This window comes from Aquarana catesbeiana, linkage group LG03, assembly GCF_042186555.1.
Source record: "Aquarana catesbeiana isolate 2022-GZ linkage group LG03, ASM4218655v1, whole genome shotgun sequence".
Taxonomy (NCBI): domain Eukaryota; kingdom Metazoa; phylum Chordata; class Amphibia; order Anura; family Ranidae; genus Aquarana; species Aquarana catesbeiana.
The window spans coordinates 722,732,401-722,748,444 of NC_133326.1; the positions used below are offsets into that span (position 1 = coordinate 722,732,401).

The following is a 16,044-nucleotide window of genomic DNA, read 5'->3' on the forward strand; positions in this document are numbered from 1 at the left end:
AACACCGAATGCCCATGTCTGTTTTCCCTAGATAATCTCCCACCATATGATGCAGACGCTGCCGATGGGATGTGGAAGCTGACAGCCCTGGGTGCCATGCCGCAAAGATGGAGGGACTCAGTGGTAAACCATCTATAACTAAGTATTCTTGTTACACTTTCCAATATTACTACATGTGTTATCTTTATCTGTATGTAGATGGGGTTCAGTGTGGTGCCTCAGATATAACACACACAGTATTAAATGTGTGATATAAAGAACTTGTATTAAGACAATGCAGAGATAGTGCACAATAAACCCGGTGGGAAAACAGCCCAACCAGGAACAGTCACGGGTCCTAAAGCGTGTAGAGAGTAGGTTACAACCGAACTAACAGAACCTGTTAGGAGGGGCAGAGTGTGGCCTGGTCGTCTCGTGCCCAAGTGGGAAGATGTCCAGAGAATTTGCAAGCCCTACACTTTCCCTCCTCACTTGGAACGTTTCCCTGCCGCTAGTTCTGTCCCTAACCTGTCCCAACACTATCCACTCTCAAATACGCACTCTCAAATACACTGTTGGAGTAACATGGGGCAGCAGCATCCAATCCGCTTCCCCAGTGACCCAGGAAACCATAGAGGAACCATGTTCATCTTGACTTCCTCTCTAGATGCCACTGTGGACAAGTGCCACCCTCAGTTGTCAAACTGTCTCCTGTCATTTTCACTTTGACACTTTTTTGGTGAACGGGTAGGGCTACAATGTATTCCTACCTGTTCACATAGGGGGGCGGGATCTGGGGGCCCAGACTAGATATTTAATGTAGACTCTATATTCAGTAAGTGCAGGCAGTGTAGTATATATATTACACAGTGTACTGAAGTGGAAGGGGAACCCCCGTGCCAAAATGTAAAAAAAAAATGGCATGGGGCTCCCCCAAAATCTATACCAGGCACTTAATTTTCGGGTCCGGGCCCGTGAGTGATGATGGATAGACATCACGGGACACTTTTTTTTCTTTATAAAGGAATTGTCCAAAACTGTCTCCTGTCGTTTTTACTTTTTTGATACTTTTTTGGTGAATGGGTAGGGGTACAATGTACCCCATACCCATTCACATGGGGGGGAGGGATCTGGGGACCCCCTATTTAAAGGAGGCTTCCAGATTCCGTTAAGCCCCCTGCCTGCAGACCCCCACAACAACTGGGCAAGGCGCTCTCTCGCCCCCCTCCCCATTTTCCTGCGGCCTTCCAGGTTTTGTGCTCGGATAAGGATCTGGTATGGATTTTGGGGAGGACCCCACGCCATTTTTTTTTTTTGGTTCGGGGTACCCCTTAAAATCAATACCAGACCTGAAGGGCCTGGTAATGGACTGGGGGGAGGGGGAGGGAACTTTTTATGCATTTTTATGTATATTGCCAGGACCTGACATTACATTACAGCCGCAAGCAATTTTAAATGACATTTTTTCCTTTAGAAATGTAATTTTGATGCTCTCATTCATTACACTATGTATGGTCTATATGTAAGCAGCCTTGCTTAGTGTGGAGCGTGGATTTGCACCCTGCCTTTGTCCAATCATGGCTCTGTCTGCTGTGATGCATGCTTTGGCATGAGAGCACTGAAAGCTGAAAATTGATCTGGGCAGGAAGGGGATGAAAGTGCCCAATATTGAAGTTGTTAAAGGCCTCGTCCCCCTCTGGCAAGGTAACCCCCCCCATGTTGTGGAATGGTACGTCTCAAGAAAGTGGGTGATGCACTTATTTGCATGCAGATCACCCTTGAATACACCCACATGTGATGCTGAGCCTCCTCCGTGTTTGAAAACTGAAATTCAATGAATGACTTGTGGGGGGGCAGGGACAGTCAGGCTGGGGAGGAGAGACTTAGGAGACACTGGACCTCCTCCAGCCAAGACATGAGGCAGGGCTCTATCTGACTCTTTGTAGCTTCTGATTCTGGAATTCAAATTGAAAACTGCAGATCGGATGCTCTGAGATCCTCCTAGTCTAGAAGAAGAACAAGTCCCAGCATATCCTGCAACATTATTTTATACAGTAGTAGATTCTATATGGCTGTAGTATGATGGAGGAGAAGAAAAGGTAGATAGAGATATGAGGTGTCCTCTGACGTCTTTCAAGAGGAACTGCAGTCTGCTCACCTAATTTGTAATAAAAACACCTTTGCCAAGCTTCCCTCCAACCACTTTGTATATAGTTTTATATATACTGTGATTCTGTACTTTCCAAATATGCTGTAAAAATCTCCCTCCACTGAGTCTGGCTGCCTCTATTTTAACTGTGGGCAGCTGAAGCTGCTGCCTGTTCACTTCCTGGATTTACACAGAGATGGAGGCACACCTCTCATTGACCCTCTTATGACTTGTCCCCCCTCCCTCATTAGAGTGAGAAAGAGAGAGCTGTGCATGATGTCATAAGCCTAGGCTATTGACCAGACAAGAAACAGGAAGTGGGCTGTATAAGGTATTTACTGGCAGAAAAAAAAATGTTTTACTATCCAAAGTTGAAACAACAACAAGGGCAGAAGATTTAATAGATGGAAAGTTGAAAAAGTGACTGAAGGTCTGCTTTCAGTCCATATCAGAAGATAATCTTCTTCTCACAGATGTACTTTTCAAGTAATTTTTCAGAACAGGGAGCATCATTCCAGTCATTTCCATCCTTTAACGCAGCGCAGTCTTCCCCTCCTCCTCCGAGACCATGATCCTTCCAATCATCGGGCTGATCCTTCCCCCAGAACCTGAAGGACAGAAGAGACGATAGTGATTAGACCAGGGCAGGAATTGAGCAGAACTGGGACCTCAGAAATGCTATAGTGTTAGATTTTCAAGGTGTGAGCCCAACTACTGTGATGAATTGCAAGAGAGCTGACCACATGCTACAACGTGATTACATAATCTACCGAGGTTAGATCAGTGATGGCCAACCCCATATAAATACACAGCCCCTAGCTACTGTATGTGATGAGTTCTTCCTCCTCCTCTTTCCCTGACTGAATGTAGAGAGTTTTCTCCACCAGGTCCTTCCCCATGGGAGAAGTTCTTCCCGTTTACTCCTTTACCTATTGGCCTATGTGAGGAGTTATTTCCCTCATATCTTTCCTTAATTGGTTATGTGAGGAGTAGGGATTAGCGAATGGTTTGGCCTATACCTAGGATGTTAGGAAGAATGCCCAAACTTTGCCAAATTTGGCCCTCTGTAAAATGGGAGGGAGCTGAGCATCATCTATAGAAGTGATATTTCCACCTCTTTTATATATAGTTAGATAGTTAGTCAGGTTGAAAAAAGACGCAAGTCCACCTAGTTCAACCAATAAAAAGAAAAAAAAAAATACTATCCCATATGAACAATCCTATACCCACAGTTGATCCAGAGGAATGTGAAAAACCCCAGCAAAGCATGATCCAATTTGTTTACAGCAGGGGAAAAAAATCCTTCCTGATCCCCCGAGAGGCAATCAGATTTTCCCTGGATCAACTTTAACTATAAATGTCAGTACCCAGTTATATTCTGTACATTTAATAAAGAATCCAGGCCTTTTTAAAGCAATCTACTGATCTGGCCAGAACCACCTCTGGAGGGAGTTTATTCAACATTTTCACAGCTCTTGCTGTGAAGAAGACTTTCCATATTAGGAGATTAAATCTCTTTTCCTCTAGACGTAAAGAGTGCCCCCATGTCCTCTGTGATGACCTTAAAGTGAATAACTCAACACCAAGTTCACTATATGGACCCCTTATGCATTTGAACATGGTGATCATCCCCCCTTATGTATTTGAAGATGGTGATCATATCCCCCCTTATGTATTTATACATAGTGATCATATCCCCCCTTATGCATTTGTACATGGTGATCATATCCCCCCTCAATCTCCTCTTTGCAAGAGATAATAAATTGAGTTCCTCTAATCTTTCCTCATAGCTGAGCTCCTCCATGCCTCTTATCAGTTTGGATGCCCTTCTGTGCACTTTCTCCATTGTATAACGATCTCCTGCTGTCAATGGTTCCTAAACAAGCAGCAAGTGCTGGCAACTGATGCGTCCCTAGCAACCACCTCTGGCATCCTGCTTACATGGGTGGTAATCTCCGGTTACATTAGCAAAGGGACAGGGATAGAAGCAACTGTCACTGGCCATATTTGGTCAATGATGTCACTACTTTCTCCTCCCCTTCCCTTATATAGCTGATGACAGCTTGGGGAGCTATCATTCAGCGAGCAGTACCATTGGGAATAGCCATGCACATCGGGTCAACCAAGTCTTTAATTTGGACGAGCCGGCAGGCGTCGGGCATCATGATTGATGATGGCTTTACAATGAGGGACTCTTGGGTATTTTTAGTTTTTTTTTAAAAGGACTTTGGGTGTCTTCATGTCTGGGTTACATTTACTATGTACCTGCTCATTCACATGTAGGCAGGGTGATATGTGTAGGCCTCCATATTTTTAACAGGGGCTTCCAGATTCTGATGCCCCCCCCTACAGACCCCCAAAAATACTGGCCATGGTTCTGGGTAACAGGCCATCATCTTCATCAACATGAGGACAAGGTGTTTTGCTAGAGTGGTCCTCCCTGGCATGGCATCCCTCCAAGTTAAGGTCGTGTGACCTAGCATGGTTCAGGAGGGGGGCAACTGCTTGTTTTCCTGGCCAGCCAGACTCCATGCTTGGGTTAAGGGTCTGGAATAGATTTTTAGGGGGACCTTGTGTACTTTTTTTGTGAGGATTCCTCTTAAAATCCATACCAGACTCAAAAGGTCTGGTAAGCATTTTGTTGCTTACCAGACTGATCACTTTTTTTCATTCTTGCTGTAGGAAAAACAAAGAGGGTGAATCTCCCAAGCGGGGACACAGACAAGAAAAACCCAACAGTAAGAGCATTTTCAGAAGGATTCTAGAGATGGGATCAGCCAAGTATAAAACTTGAAATACTTTATTATATCCTAATGACTCTATAAACCATGAGTCATTATCACAATACATTTAAAATTACTTAATTATTTAATTATTATTAAACCCTTGTTGACAAATATAAGCAGATTTGTTTCTGCTGAATAGGGATGAGCTTCGAGTTCGATTCGAACTCATGTTCGACTCGAACATTGGCTGTTTGCAAGTTCGCCGAACAGCGAACAATTTGGAGTGTTTGCGGCAAATTCGAATGCTGCGGAACACCCTTTAAAAGTCTATGGGAGAAATCAAAAGTGCTAATTTTAAAGGCTTATATGCAAGTTATTGTCATAAAAAGTGTTTGGGGACCTGGGTCCTGCCCCAGGGGACATGGATCAATGCAAAAAAAAGTTTTAAAAACAGCCGTTTTTTCAGGAGCAGTGATTTTAATAATGCTTAAAGTCAAACAATAAAAGTGTAATATCCCTTTAAATTTCGTAGCTGGGGGGTGTCTATAGTATGCCTGTGCATGTTTCCCGTGTTTAGAACAGTCTGACAGAAAAATGACATTTCGAAGGAAAAAACCCATTTAAAACTACTCGCAGCTATTGCATTGCTGACAATACACATAGAAGTTCATTGATAAAAACGGCATGGGAATTCCCCACAGGGGAACCCCGAACCAAAATTTTTTTAAAAAAATGACGTGGGAGTCCCCCTAAATTCCATACCAGGCCCTTCAGGTCTGGTATGGATATTAAGGGGAAACCCGGCCAAAATTTTTAAAAAGAATGACATAGGGTTCCCCCTAAATTCCATACCAGACCCTTCAGGTCTGGTATGGATTTTAAAGGGAACCCCGCGCCAAAAAAAAAAAAAAAAAACGGCGTGGGGTCCCCCCAAAAATCCATACCAGACCCTTATCCGAGCACGCAACCTGGCAGGCTGCAGGAAAAGAGGGGGGACTAGAGTGCGGCCCCCCCGAACCATACCAGGCCACATGCCCTCAACATTGGGAGGGTGCTTTGGGGTAGCCCCCCAAAACACCTTGTCCCCATGTTGATGAGGACAAGGGCCTCATCCCCACAACCCTGGCCGGTGGTTGTGGGGGTCTGCGGGCAGGGAGCTTATCGGAATCTGGAAGCCCCCTTTAACAAGGGGACCCCCAGATCCACCCCGTGTGAAATGGTAAGGAGGTAATTACCTCTACCATTTCACTAAAAAACTGTCAAAAATGTTAAAAATGACAAGAGACAGTTTTTGACAATTCCTTTATTTAAATGCTTCTTCTTTCTTCTACCTTCCTTCATCTTCTTCTTCTTCTTCTGGTTCTTCTGGTTCTTCCTCTGGCGTTCTCGTCCAGCATCTCCTCCGCGGCGTCTTCTATCTTCTTCTCCTCGGGCCGCTCCACACTCATGGCATGGGGGGAGGCTCCCGCTCTTCTCTTCATCTTCTTCTTCATCTTCTTCTCTTCTTCTCTTCTTCATTTTCTTCTCCGGGCCACTCCGCATCCATGCTGACATGGAGGGAGGCTCCTGCTGTGTGATGGCGTCTCCTCGTCTGACGGTTCTTAAATAACGGGGGGCGGGGCCACCTGGTGACCCCCGCCCCCCTCTGACGCACGGGACATGACGGGACTTCCCTCTGGCATTCCCTGTGACGTCACAGGGAAGTCCCGTCAAGTCACCGTGCGTCAGAGGGGGGCAGGGTCAAAAACTGTCTCTTGTCATTTTTAACATTTTTGACAGTTTTTTAGTGAAATGGTAGGGGTAAGTACCCCCTTACCATTTCACACAGGGGGGGCCGGGATCTGGGGGTCCCCTTGTTAAAGGGGGCTTCCAGATACCGATAAGCCCCCCCGCCCGCAGACCCCCACAACCACCGGCCAGGGTTGTGGGGATGAGGCCCTTGTCCTCATCAACGTCATTTTTTTTTTTTTATTTTGGCCGGGGTTCCCCTTAATATCCATACCAGACCTGAAGGGCCTGGTATGGAATTTAGGGGGACTCCCACGTCATTTTTTTTTTTTAATTTTGGTTCGGGGTTTCCCTGTGGGGAATTCCCATGCCGTTTTTATCAATGAACTTCTATGTGTATTGTCGGCAATGCAATAGCCGCAAGTAGTTTTAAATGTTTTTTTTCCTTCGAAATGTCATTTTGCTGTCAGACTGTTCTAAACACGGGAAACATTTGTCCCTTTACAGGCATACTATAGACACCCCCCAGCTACGAAATTTAAAGGGATATTACACTTTTATTGTTTGACTTTAAGCATTATTAAAATCACTGCTCCTGAAAAAACGGCCGTTTTTAAAACTTTTTTTTGCATTGATCCATGTCCCCTGGGGCAGGACCCGGGTCCCCAAACACTTTTTATGAAAATAACTTGCATATAAGCCTTTAAAATTAGCACTTTTGATTATTCATGTCCCATAGACTTTAACGGTGTTCGCGTGTTTGAATGAACGTTTTTCCTGTTTGCATGTTCTGGTGCAAACCGAACAGGGGGGTGTTCGGCTCATCCCTACTGCTGAACAAATAAGGTAAGTCAGTAAGTCATGATAGATGGGTGTAGCTTACTTTTTTTGGGGGGTTGAATAGCAAGACGGTCATTTCAGGATTTTATTGCTTTGATTAATAATATGTTCTATGGTGGGAGCTTGGTGAAAGTTTCCCCAATTATCTGCACCTGTTCCATTTTAAGTGGAGTGGTCACATGCTGCCTGGACATTTACAACCATCTTCCCCTGGTGGTTAAGATAGAAATTAATGGAGGTGTAGGATTTGTTGTTAGGAACACGTGGCATCCCTTGGCCAGGATGTGAAATTCTCTGAAGCAGGGGGTCTCCACACCTTGTAAACAAAGGGCCAGTTTACTGTCCTTCAAACTTTAGGAGAGCCGGACTGTGGCCAGTGGGTGTGGAAAATGACCTGGTGTCAGTGGGAGTAAACCGTTCCCCATCTTGGGTATTAGGGGAGGAATAGTGCCCCATAGTTGGTGTCAGTAGGAGGAATAGTGCCCCATCGTTGGTGTCAGTAGGAGGAATAAAGCCCCATCGTTGGTGTCATTAGGAGGAATAGTTCCCCTTATACTGGTGTCAGTAAGAGGAATGGTTGCCCATCATTGGTGTCAGTGGGATGAACAGTGCCCCATCGTTGGTGTCATTTGGATGAATAATGCCCCATTGCTGGTGTCAGTAGGGGGAAATTGTGCCCTATTGCTGGTGTCAGCGGGAGGAATAGTGCCCCATCATTGGCGTCAGTGGGAGGAATAGTGCCCCGTCATTGGTATCAGTGGGAGGAATAGTGCCCCATCATTGGCGTCAGTGGGAGGAATAGTGCCCCATCATTGGCGTCAGTGGGAGGAATAGTGCCCCATCGTTGGTATCAGTAGGAGGAATAGTGCCCCCATGCTGGTATGAGTAAGAGGAATGGTTGTCCATCATTGGTGTCAGTGGGAGGAACAGTGCCCCATCGTTGGTGTCATCGGGATGAATAATGCCCCATTGCTGGTGTCAGTGGGGGGAATAGTGCCCCATCATTGGCATCAGTGGGAGGAATAGTGCCCCATCATTGGTGTTAGTGGAAGGAATAGTGCCCCATCATTGGCATCAGTGGAAGGAATAGTGCCCCATCATTGGCATCAGTGGAAGGAATAGTGCCCCATCATTGGCGTCAGTGGGAGGAATAGAGCCCCATCATTGGTGTCAGTGGGAGGAATAGTGACCCATCATTGGCATCAGTGGGTGGAATAGTGCCCCATCATTGGCGTCAGTGGGTGGAATAGTGCCTTATCATGAGTGTCAGTTGGAAGAACAGTGCCTCATAATTGGTGTCAGTGGGAGGAATAGTCCCCCATCATTGGTATCAGTTGAAAGAATAGAGTGGCAGAAACTATGGCCCACAGTTGCTGACAGTAGAGGGGAATAATGCTCCAAGGGCCGGATAAAAGCAAGCAAAGGGCCACATCCAGCCCCTCGGCCACAGTTGGGGGACCACTGCTCTAGAAGAAGGAAAAGTGACATCACTTTCTCCTCAACAAAGTAAATACCCTGTTTCCCCGAAAATAAGACCTAGCGTCATTGTCGGTGATGGCTGCAATATAAGCCCTACCCCCCAAATAAGCCCTAGTTAAAGTCCTTGTAGGTCTTCTTTTCAGGGTAGGGCTAATTTTTGGGGAAACAGGGTAGGGCTTATTTGGGGGGTAGGGTTTATATTGCAGCCATCACCAACAATCACGCTAGGTCTTATTTTTGGGGAAACAGGGTAGGATTTGATTTCTGCTTGTTGGGTAGGTGCAGTGTGGTGTGGCAGTCAGTAAATGCACAGAATCCCAAATTGCAAAGAACATTGTATTGAACAGTGTATCAACAGGACCAGGGGGGAGCTCACCCATCCGGAGCCACTTACAGGCATGCAGCATCCTTCAACGTGGAGTGAAGTGCGACCTGGGCGATCCACAACCAAATAGGCAGCTTCCTGAAGAAGTGGTCACAGGCTCTGCTCTCTCCCTACTCCTTTTCCTACCGCAACAGCTGTCTCTGTCAGATGGGAAACCTGTCCAGCATGCCAAACCCAGGGGCAAGAGTCTTACATAAACTCTGCCTGACCTAAGATGGCCACAGGGTCATGTGTGGCATGTGCATCCAACTGGATCACTGACTGAGTAATCGAGAAAATCACAGAGAAACACAGCTTCTCTTGACTTCCTCTCCCATCTGCATTGCCACTGCGGATGAGCACCACCTGCAGTGGAATAGACTGCAACTTCCTACATGGGGTGGGGAGAGAGAAAGAGAGAGAAAGAAAGAGAGAGAGAGAAAAAGAGAGAAAGAGAGAGAGACACATTACACGTTATGTAAGAGCGGCAAAACGGACATTTTGAAACGTCGGTTACTAGCTGTCAAGTTTCCAGCGTTCATAAGAGGTTTTCAAATGTCCTGTGTACATGAAGCCTTAGGATTTTGGTATTCCTGAATTAGGCTCCATAGTTTGGAGATATCAAAGTGCCTTGGGAGAGAAGAAATCTTCAACTCAGTGTCCGGGTTTTGTTGAAGACCAGAAGGGTGTGTGTGAAGGACTAAGAACATTTCAGGGCTCCAGCCAGGGAGGAGGTGTGCTCCCATTTTGGAGACAGGGCTTCACCTTAGAAGACAGGTGTGAGCCAGTATCACTGGGTGCATTGAAGAGGAGCTGTGTGCAATAATGAGGAGCTGTGTGCATTGACAGGCTTGAAGATATGTGCATTGAAGAGACGTTTGTGTGAGGGACCCATATCTAAGAGCAGAAGTACTGCTAAAGAAAGAGCCAGGTGGCTTGATTTTTTTTTTTGCCTGTTTATGCTGTGACCGAAACCACTGCTGGGCAAGTTTATGGACTTTAGGTTAATCTGTTTTCATAAAAGTGGGCTACCAGGCCCTTAAAACTGGCATGGACTTCACTAAAAAAACACATCTAATACTGAGTCTAATCACCTTATTTCACAGTACATTATTGTTTTCTAAGTGATAAAGTATCGTTCAGCACTGGTTGGAGTGAATTAAAGTCTTAATGTACTTCAGCTCAAGGATCCATTGGCGTGCCACCTTTTCAGATCATTTTGCGAGATCTTAGAAATATGTGAGAAGGATTCTGATATTGTGTCTTACTTTGGAGTTATGTCATAAGACGTTCCATCCACCCATCTCCAGGTTCCATCCACATCTGTTAGACCGATCCAAAAGGATTTTCTGTTTGCAATCCCACGCAGAAATTTCTTAAGAACGACAAAATATAGAAGTTGTTAAAAGATGAATTATTATACACACAATGGGTGATTAGGTCACATGACAGTTGGGCTACCAGTAGATTTTAGGAGTTGGATAGGAAACTGGGGAACTGGGAGGAAATCCACTAAAATGGTGAGAACACTTCACACCCCAACACAAATGTAATCCTCCGCCCAGAGACAGACATGGTATGACCCACCTCCAGGCTCGTGACACCACTGAGGTCAGCCTTTAGAAAATGGACAGTAAGGTCAAGGTTGGAAAATGGAGAAGAGGAGAAATGTACGCTAGAAAAGCATAGTTTTGACAGTGTGTGGCCATCCAACATAACCCCATGGCATTTACAACTGAGGATCATGCCTAGAAACAAATTTATTATAAAAAAGGAAACATATTTCCACTGAAAATTATTTTAAAGTAAATTTTCCATAATAGAAACACAGGGGTGCAACTGCTGACCTCCTACTAAATATATCAGATTGATGTGGCTGTTACATTAGCCCACTGGGATTCATAGATGAACATCTTATGCCAGGTCGGTGAATCAAAACACCAAAGCCAGAGTCAGCATGAGAGCCTGAAAACTCACAATTTTATAGGGAGACGTCAAAAATAGCCAACTCTGTGTTTCTCTTAAGATAGGTGTTCTTTGGTGCTACTCTCCACCATCTAACTGTTTCAAAGAATGTGTAAGTCAATGAAGCAGAAGCTGAACAAAAATGTTTTTTTACATGGTTTAGAAATGTCAACAACCCAGAAACAAAAAAGGAACCCCCCCTAAATTCAGCCTAAATAATGCAGCAAGGTCCCAGGCCTCCTTCCATCTAATGAGTACCTCCACGGCCAGAGATAGCTGACATCCTTCTGTATATGGTGGGTTGTGAGGCATGATGGGTGTAAAGTAGTTAGTCATTGGGCGCCAGACACTTCTTGAATGCAAAAGAGCATTTATTTCTCTTAAACTTTGAGGGGGGAGAGAGGGTTAGGGCCAGGGCATCCTTAGGTAGTTGCAGGATTAATTGGCAGACTTCGAGATTTCAATAGGAGGACAGCCATGCAGGGAAAGGCATCCAGCAAGACGCCACACCTGGCAACAGTCTTTAACAGTTCCTAACACAAAGCGTAACAGTCCTTTCGCTTCCACTACAATCACTTCTTGTAGTTCTTCAGCCCACTGTGCTCCCGGTCTCTCTCACTAGACTAGATGATTCACCGACACTGAATCCCTTGTGCCCCTCCAATCTTCACGGTAGTATCTTCCTCAAGCGTCACTCCGTCTCTCTGCTGGGTCCCTAGCTTGGCACTCAACATACCTCTCAAGCTTCACCCCACTGGCCTGCTCAGTCCCTGGTTTTACACACAAAGCTGCTCTGCAAGCGTCACCTCCACTGACTGGGTCCCTGGCTTGATACCCACTGAAGTTTCCCGATTTTTCACCGTCCCCGGTTGGTAATAATGCTGCTCCGGTACTTGCTTCAGTTACTCACTGTGGTCCCTGGTAATAAGGTGGATGGTCCCTTAGTGGTGACAAAAAAACAGCGCTAGCAACTAACACAATATGAATATGAATATAGCTAAAAGTGGAAAATATCGCTATATATATGTGACTAAACAAATTGCTTTTAGTGAAAAAATATTAAATAGTATGTGGTGAAAAAATATTGTTTCTGTTTAGAAACAGAAACCATAGGCACTCAAAAAATATTATTAATAAATATGTATACCTCAACATATAACCATAGACAATCAAAAATATATAAATAGTATATATACCTCAATAAATGAAAATAAACAAACCAATGTGAATAAATATTAAAATAAATTCAGGATGGATATAAATGTTCATTCAGAAAAAAGACCCAATCGGCAATGATAGCAGACTTCCAACTTCTCATCCAAAGGGTTGCATAAAGTCACCTGAAATGCTGTAGTAGATATAGAGAGATAGGATGAAGCTTGGGCTGCTGACACTATGCTATAACCTTGGGAGCCACGGGCATCATATTACACCCAAAAAACTAAATAAGATATGGTGTAATACTGTGGAATAAAGGATCAATTGCCCATAATGAAGATGCAAAACAGGCATTTAGAGTTGGTCAGTGACCGCCGCTATATCAGCGTGCGCTCCACTGACTACAGAAAACAGCGTCACTGGTTTTCAGACGTGAGCCGGATATTGCGTCGACGCGTTTCACCCCTCCTCCAGGGCATCATTAAAGACATACCATCTAGCCCACACAAGGTTGAATTTATATACAGCGTCAGGTAAGTGACAGCCAATCAAGGCTAGTGGATGTAAATTACCCACCTCTTCCTGATTCATCATATCCTGTTGCAACTACAACAAGCTTTAATAGATAGACAACAAGAACACAACATTCCTGTCATGGAAACGTAAAAGCGTAAACAAACATTTGTATTGCATACATAGATAAACATATGGAATACTAATATATGAACAGGGGGAGTAAGTTGTGGTCATTGAAACCATCCATTTTATCTGCAAGACACAACACGAGACAAACCCTAATGTCAGGCAAAACTCTCCTAATCTTGTTACAATATAGGCCTCAATCTAGAAGCAGTATAGGCCCAAGTTTAGATCTTACCTTCGTTATCACGATCGGTACCTCCGATACTCCTTCCTCTGCTCACAGATCGTAGTACTACGCACGAGTGTTACGCTTTATATATACTGCGCATGTGTGAAACTCCTCCCGCCCCTGATGTTCTTTCTAGTCTATTCCCCGCCCCTTCTTGTTTGGCGCAGTGGGGGAAGAGCACATGGCGGAGACACAGCAGGTGCGTGCTAATTACAGCAACGAGGAGGAGGAGGAGGAAAGCCCGGAGCCAGAAATGTCACGATCCAGAAGGAGACGATTTGAGGCCTCAAACATGTCCTTTGGGGAGATGTTGGAGATGGTAGACATCCTGAAGAAGGCCGACTATGATGGGAAGTATGGGCCTTACCCCCAACCCCAATGTCAGAAAGGCCAAGATCATGGCGAAAGTGGTCAGGAGAATTTCAGGGTACGATGATCGAAAGATCAGCTCAGGAAACAGTGGTCAGACCTCAAATTAAGAAAACATGAGCAGTACAGAAAGATCCGGAGAGTGTTGCAAAAAAGTAAGTAGTTGTCCTGTGTTCCTATTCTTTTTATATTTATTACGTTCATGCTGCTCCATGTGCTTTTCTTAACTGTTATCCAGTTTCAAAAGGCAACTTTCATGTTCATGGGCACATTATTCGTTCGTATAAAACATTGTTCGTTCGGCCTAGAAAACACCATTGTTTTGGCCATATGCATTTGCCCACATTTTTTATGACCTACTTGTCTGAAAATAATTTGGTTGTCTAGATGGGTTTGTAACTAGAATGAAATGCAAACTAGATTCTGTGTAAGGAGAGGCCACTCAGTAGCTGTTTACACATCTGGATGCTGGAGCACTAGTGTGGGACACAAGAACACCCTTTTTATTAGGGGGCCCACACAGGTGCTCCAGTGTATACTATAGGGGTGTCTCCATCTGTGAAGCTTGTACAAAACAGGTAAACAGGTAAAGTATTGAAGCTTGACAAAGGACACTAAAAATTCTACATCTTGGAACTCTGCCAAAACAGACAATTGTACCCCACTTCCAAGCAATGTTTCATATTCCTATTTCTGCCATCAAATATCTGTGTGCTAAGTATACCTATTTTTTTTTTCATAGGGGATCAAAGACTCGGAGGACACCCCTCATCCGAGGAGACCACAGACCCCCCACCTCTGGAAGAAGGGGAAATCCACCCAAACCAAGCAGAGCAGGAGGAGGAAGACGTGGTGGAAATTGGCACCACAACAGGTGAGTGTCTGTGACCACAGGCTCAGGTGAGAGATGGATGCCTGCATATTTATAATACATGGTGTTTTTTTGTTTCTATCTTTTTAGGCGATCGTGATGTTGTGGATCCAGGGCATTTCACCTTGGAAAGTGCACAGATCCTGATCAGGGAGATCAGGGTGTAATAGGGACTTGGAAAACATCCTGAAAAACATCAATGATGTTCAACAAAAAATGAAGAACATCGTTGATGTTTTAGGGAGAGTTTAAAACCCCTCCAAATCCCTTTGTTTTTTTGTATGCTAAAAATTTAACATTTTTTGACAAATTTGCAAAAAGCCAAATTTTGAAGATGCACACAGTGTGTCAACATGTGCTATCTGCCATCACGGGAGTTCAATGTAGGCGTTTTGGGGGTGAAACCCCTTCCTCAATAATAAAGTAGCTGTGAGGAAGGGGTTGCACCCCAAAACACATCCCTTGATCCCCCGTGATGGCAGCTAGCACATGATGACATTCGGCAATTTGTGTGCATCTTCAAAATTTCAAAATTTGGCTTTTCCTGGGGTGACTTCACCCCATCTGAACGCAATATCAAACACAGTTTGTAAATACTCATGTCTGATATTGCCTTCAAGTTCTACCAAATGTGAACTTTGTAAGTTCAAGATGTGTGTCTTTCTTGTTGGTTTTTAACTGTTTTATCTTAAATGGACATTTCTACTTTTTCTAATGTGACCCCAAAAATTGTTATACAACAAACATGTTGGTTTGTTTTAAAAACCTTTTCTAAATGCACATGTGATTGTGCTGGTATTAAAAAGATTGATAATCAAGAATGTGTGGATTATTGTCTCAACGCTCCAACACTTTTGTGGTGCTCTAATTGGTGTTTTCTGTGACAATAGGGGTTAGTTCCTAAGGGCAAATCCACTTTGCACTACAAGTGCAGTTTCAACTGCACTTGTAGTGCAAAGTGTCTTTGCCTTTTGTAAATGACACCCAACAGTGCTTTGTAAGGTTACACAATCACGCCATTTTCAGGACTCACCACATTTCTGTCAGGCTCAGCTAAAAGAAAGACAAGCAGTAAATGTCACCAAAGATTTGAGTAGTTATTTTTTTTTATTATTTGAAAAAGGTTTCAGACATTGTCTGGCATATTAATAGCCCCCCTACCCGCAAAGTATTCAAGGTATCTTAGATGGACATCACGGGCACTCGGGGGGGGCAAGCCAGGATGGCCACTTTCAAGTGCCGTCAGGGTTGTTTCATTTAGAATTCCGGCCTCAGGCCCAACTGGGCCAGCATAGTTAGCAGAATGTTGCCGTAAAAAGTTGTGTAGAACACAGCATGCCAGGATAATATAATTCAGTTTTTACTCCGCCATGTGTATGGGTGTAAGAAATAGGCGGAAACGGCTGGCCATGATTCCAAACGTGTTCTCCACCACTCTTCTGGCTCTGGCCAGCCGGTAATTAAAAACCCTCTGGTCCGGGGTGAGGGTCCCCATCGGAAATGGCCGCATAGGATGGTCCCCCAGCGCAAACGCTTCATCCGCAA

General features: G+C 44.5%; 1 protein-coding gene across 2 annotated transcripts in view; it reads right to left on the reverse strand.

The window, feature by feature from the left end:
* Positions 1 to 2,452: 2,452 nt before the first annotated feature.
* LOC141134935 (uncharacterized) overlaps positions 2,453 to 16,044 on the reverse strand; it is a 60,509-nt gene continuing 46,917 nt past the window's right edge. For both annotated transcript variants that reach the window (XM_073624368.1, XM_073624367.1), the window contains 2 exons: positions 10,534 to 10,640; positions 2,453 to 2,736 (listed from right to left, as the gene is read on the reverse strand). In XM_073624368.1, coding sequence (XP_073480469.1) covers positions 2,577 to 2,736; positions 10,534 to 10,640 — 267 coding nt within the window. In that variant the 3' untranslated portion in view covers positions 2,453 to 2,576. The remainder of the gene's footprint in view (positions 2,737 to 10,533; positions 10,641 to 16,044) is intronic.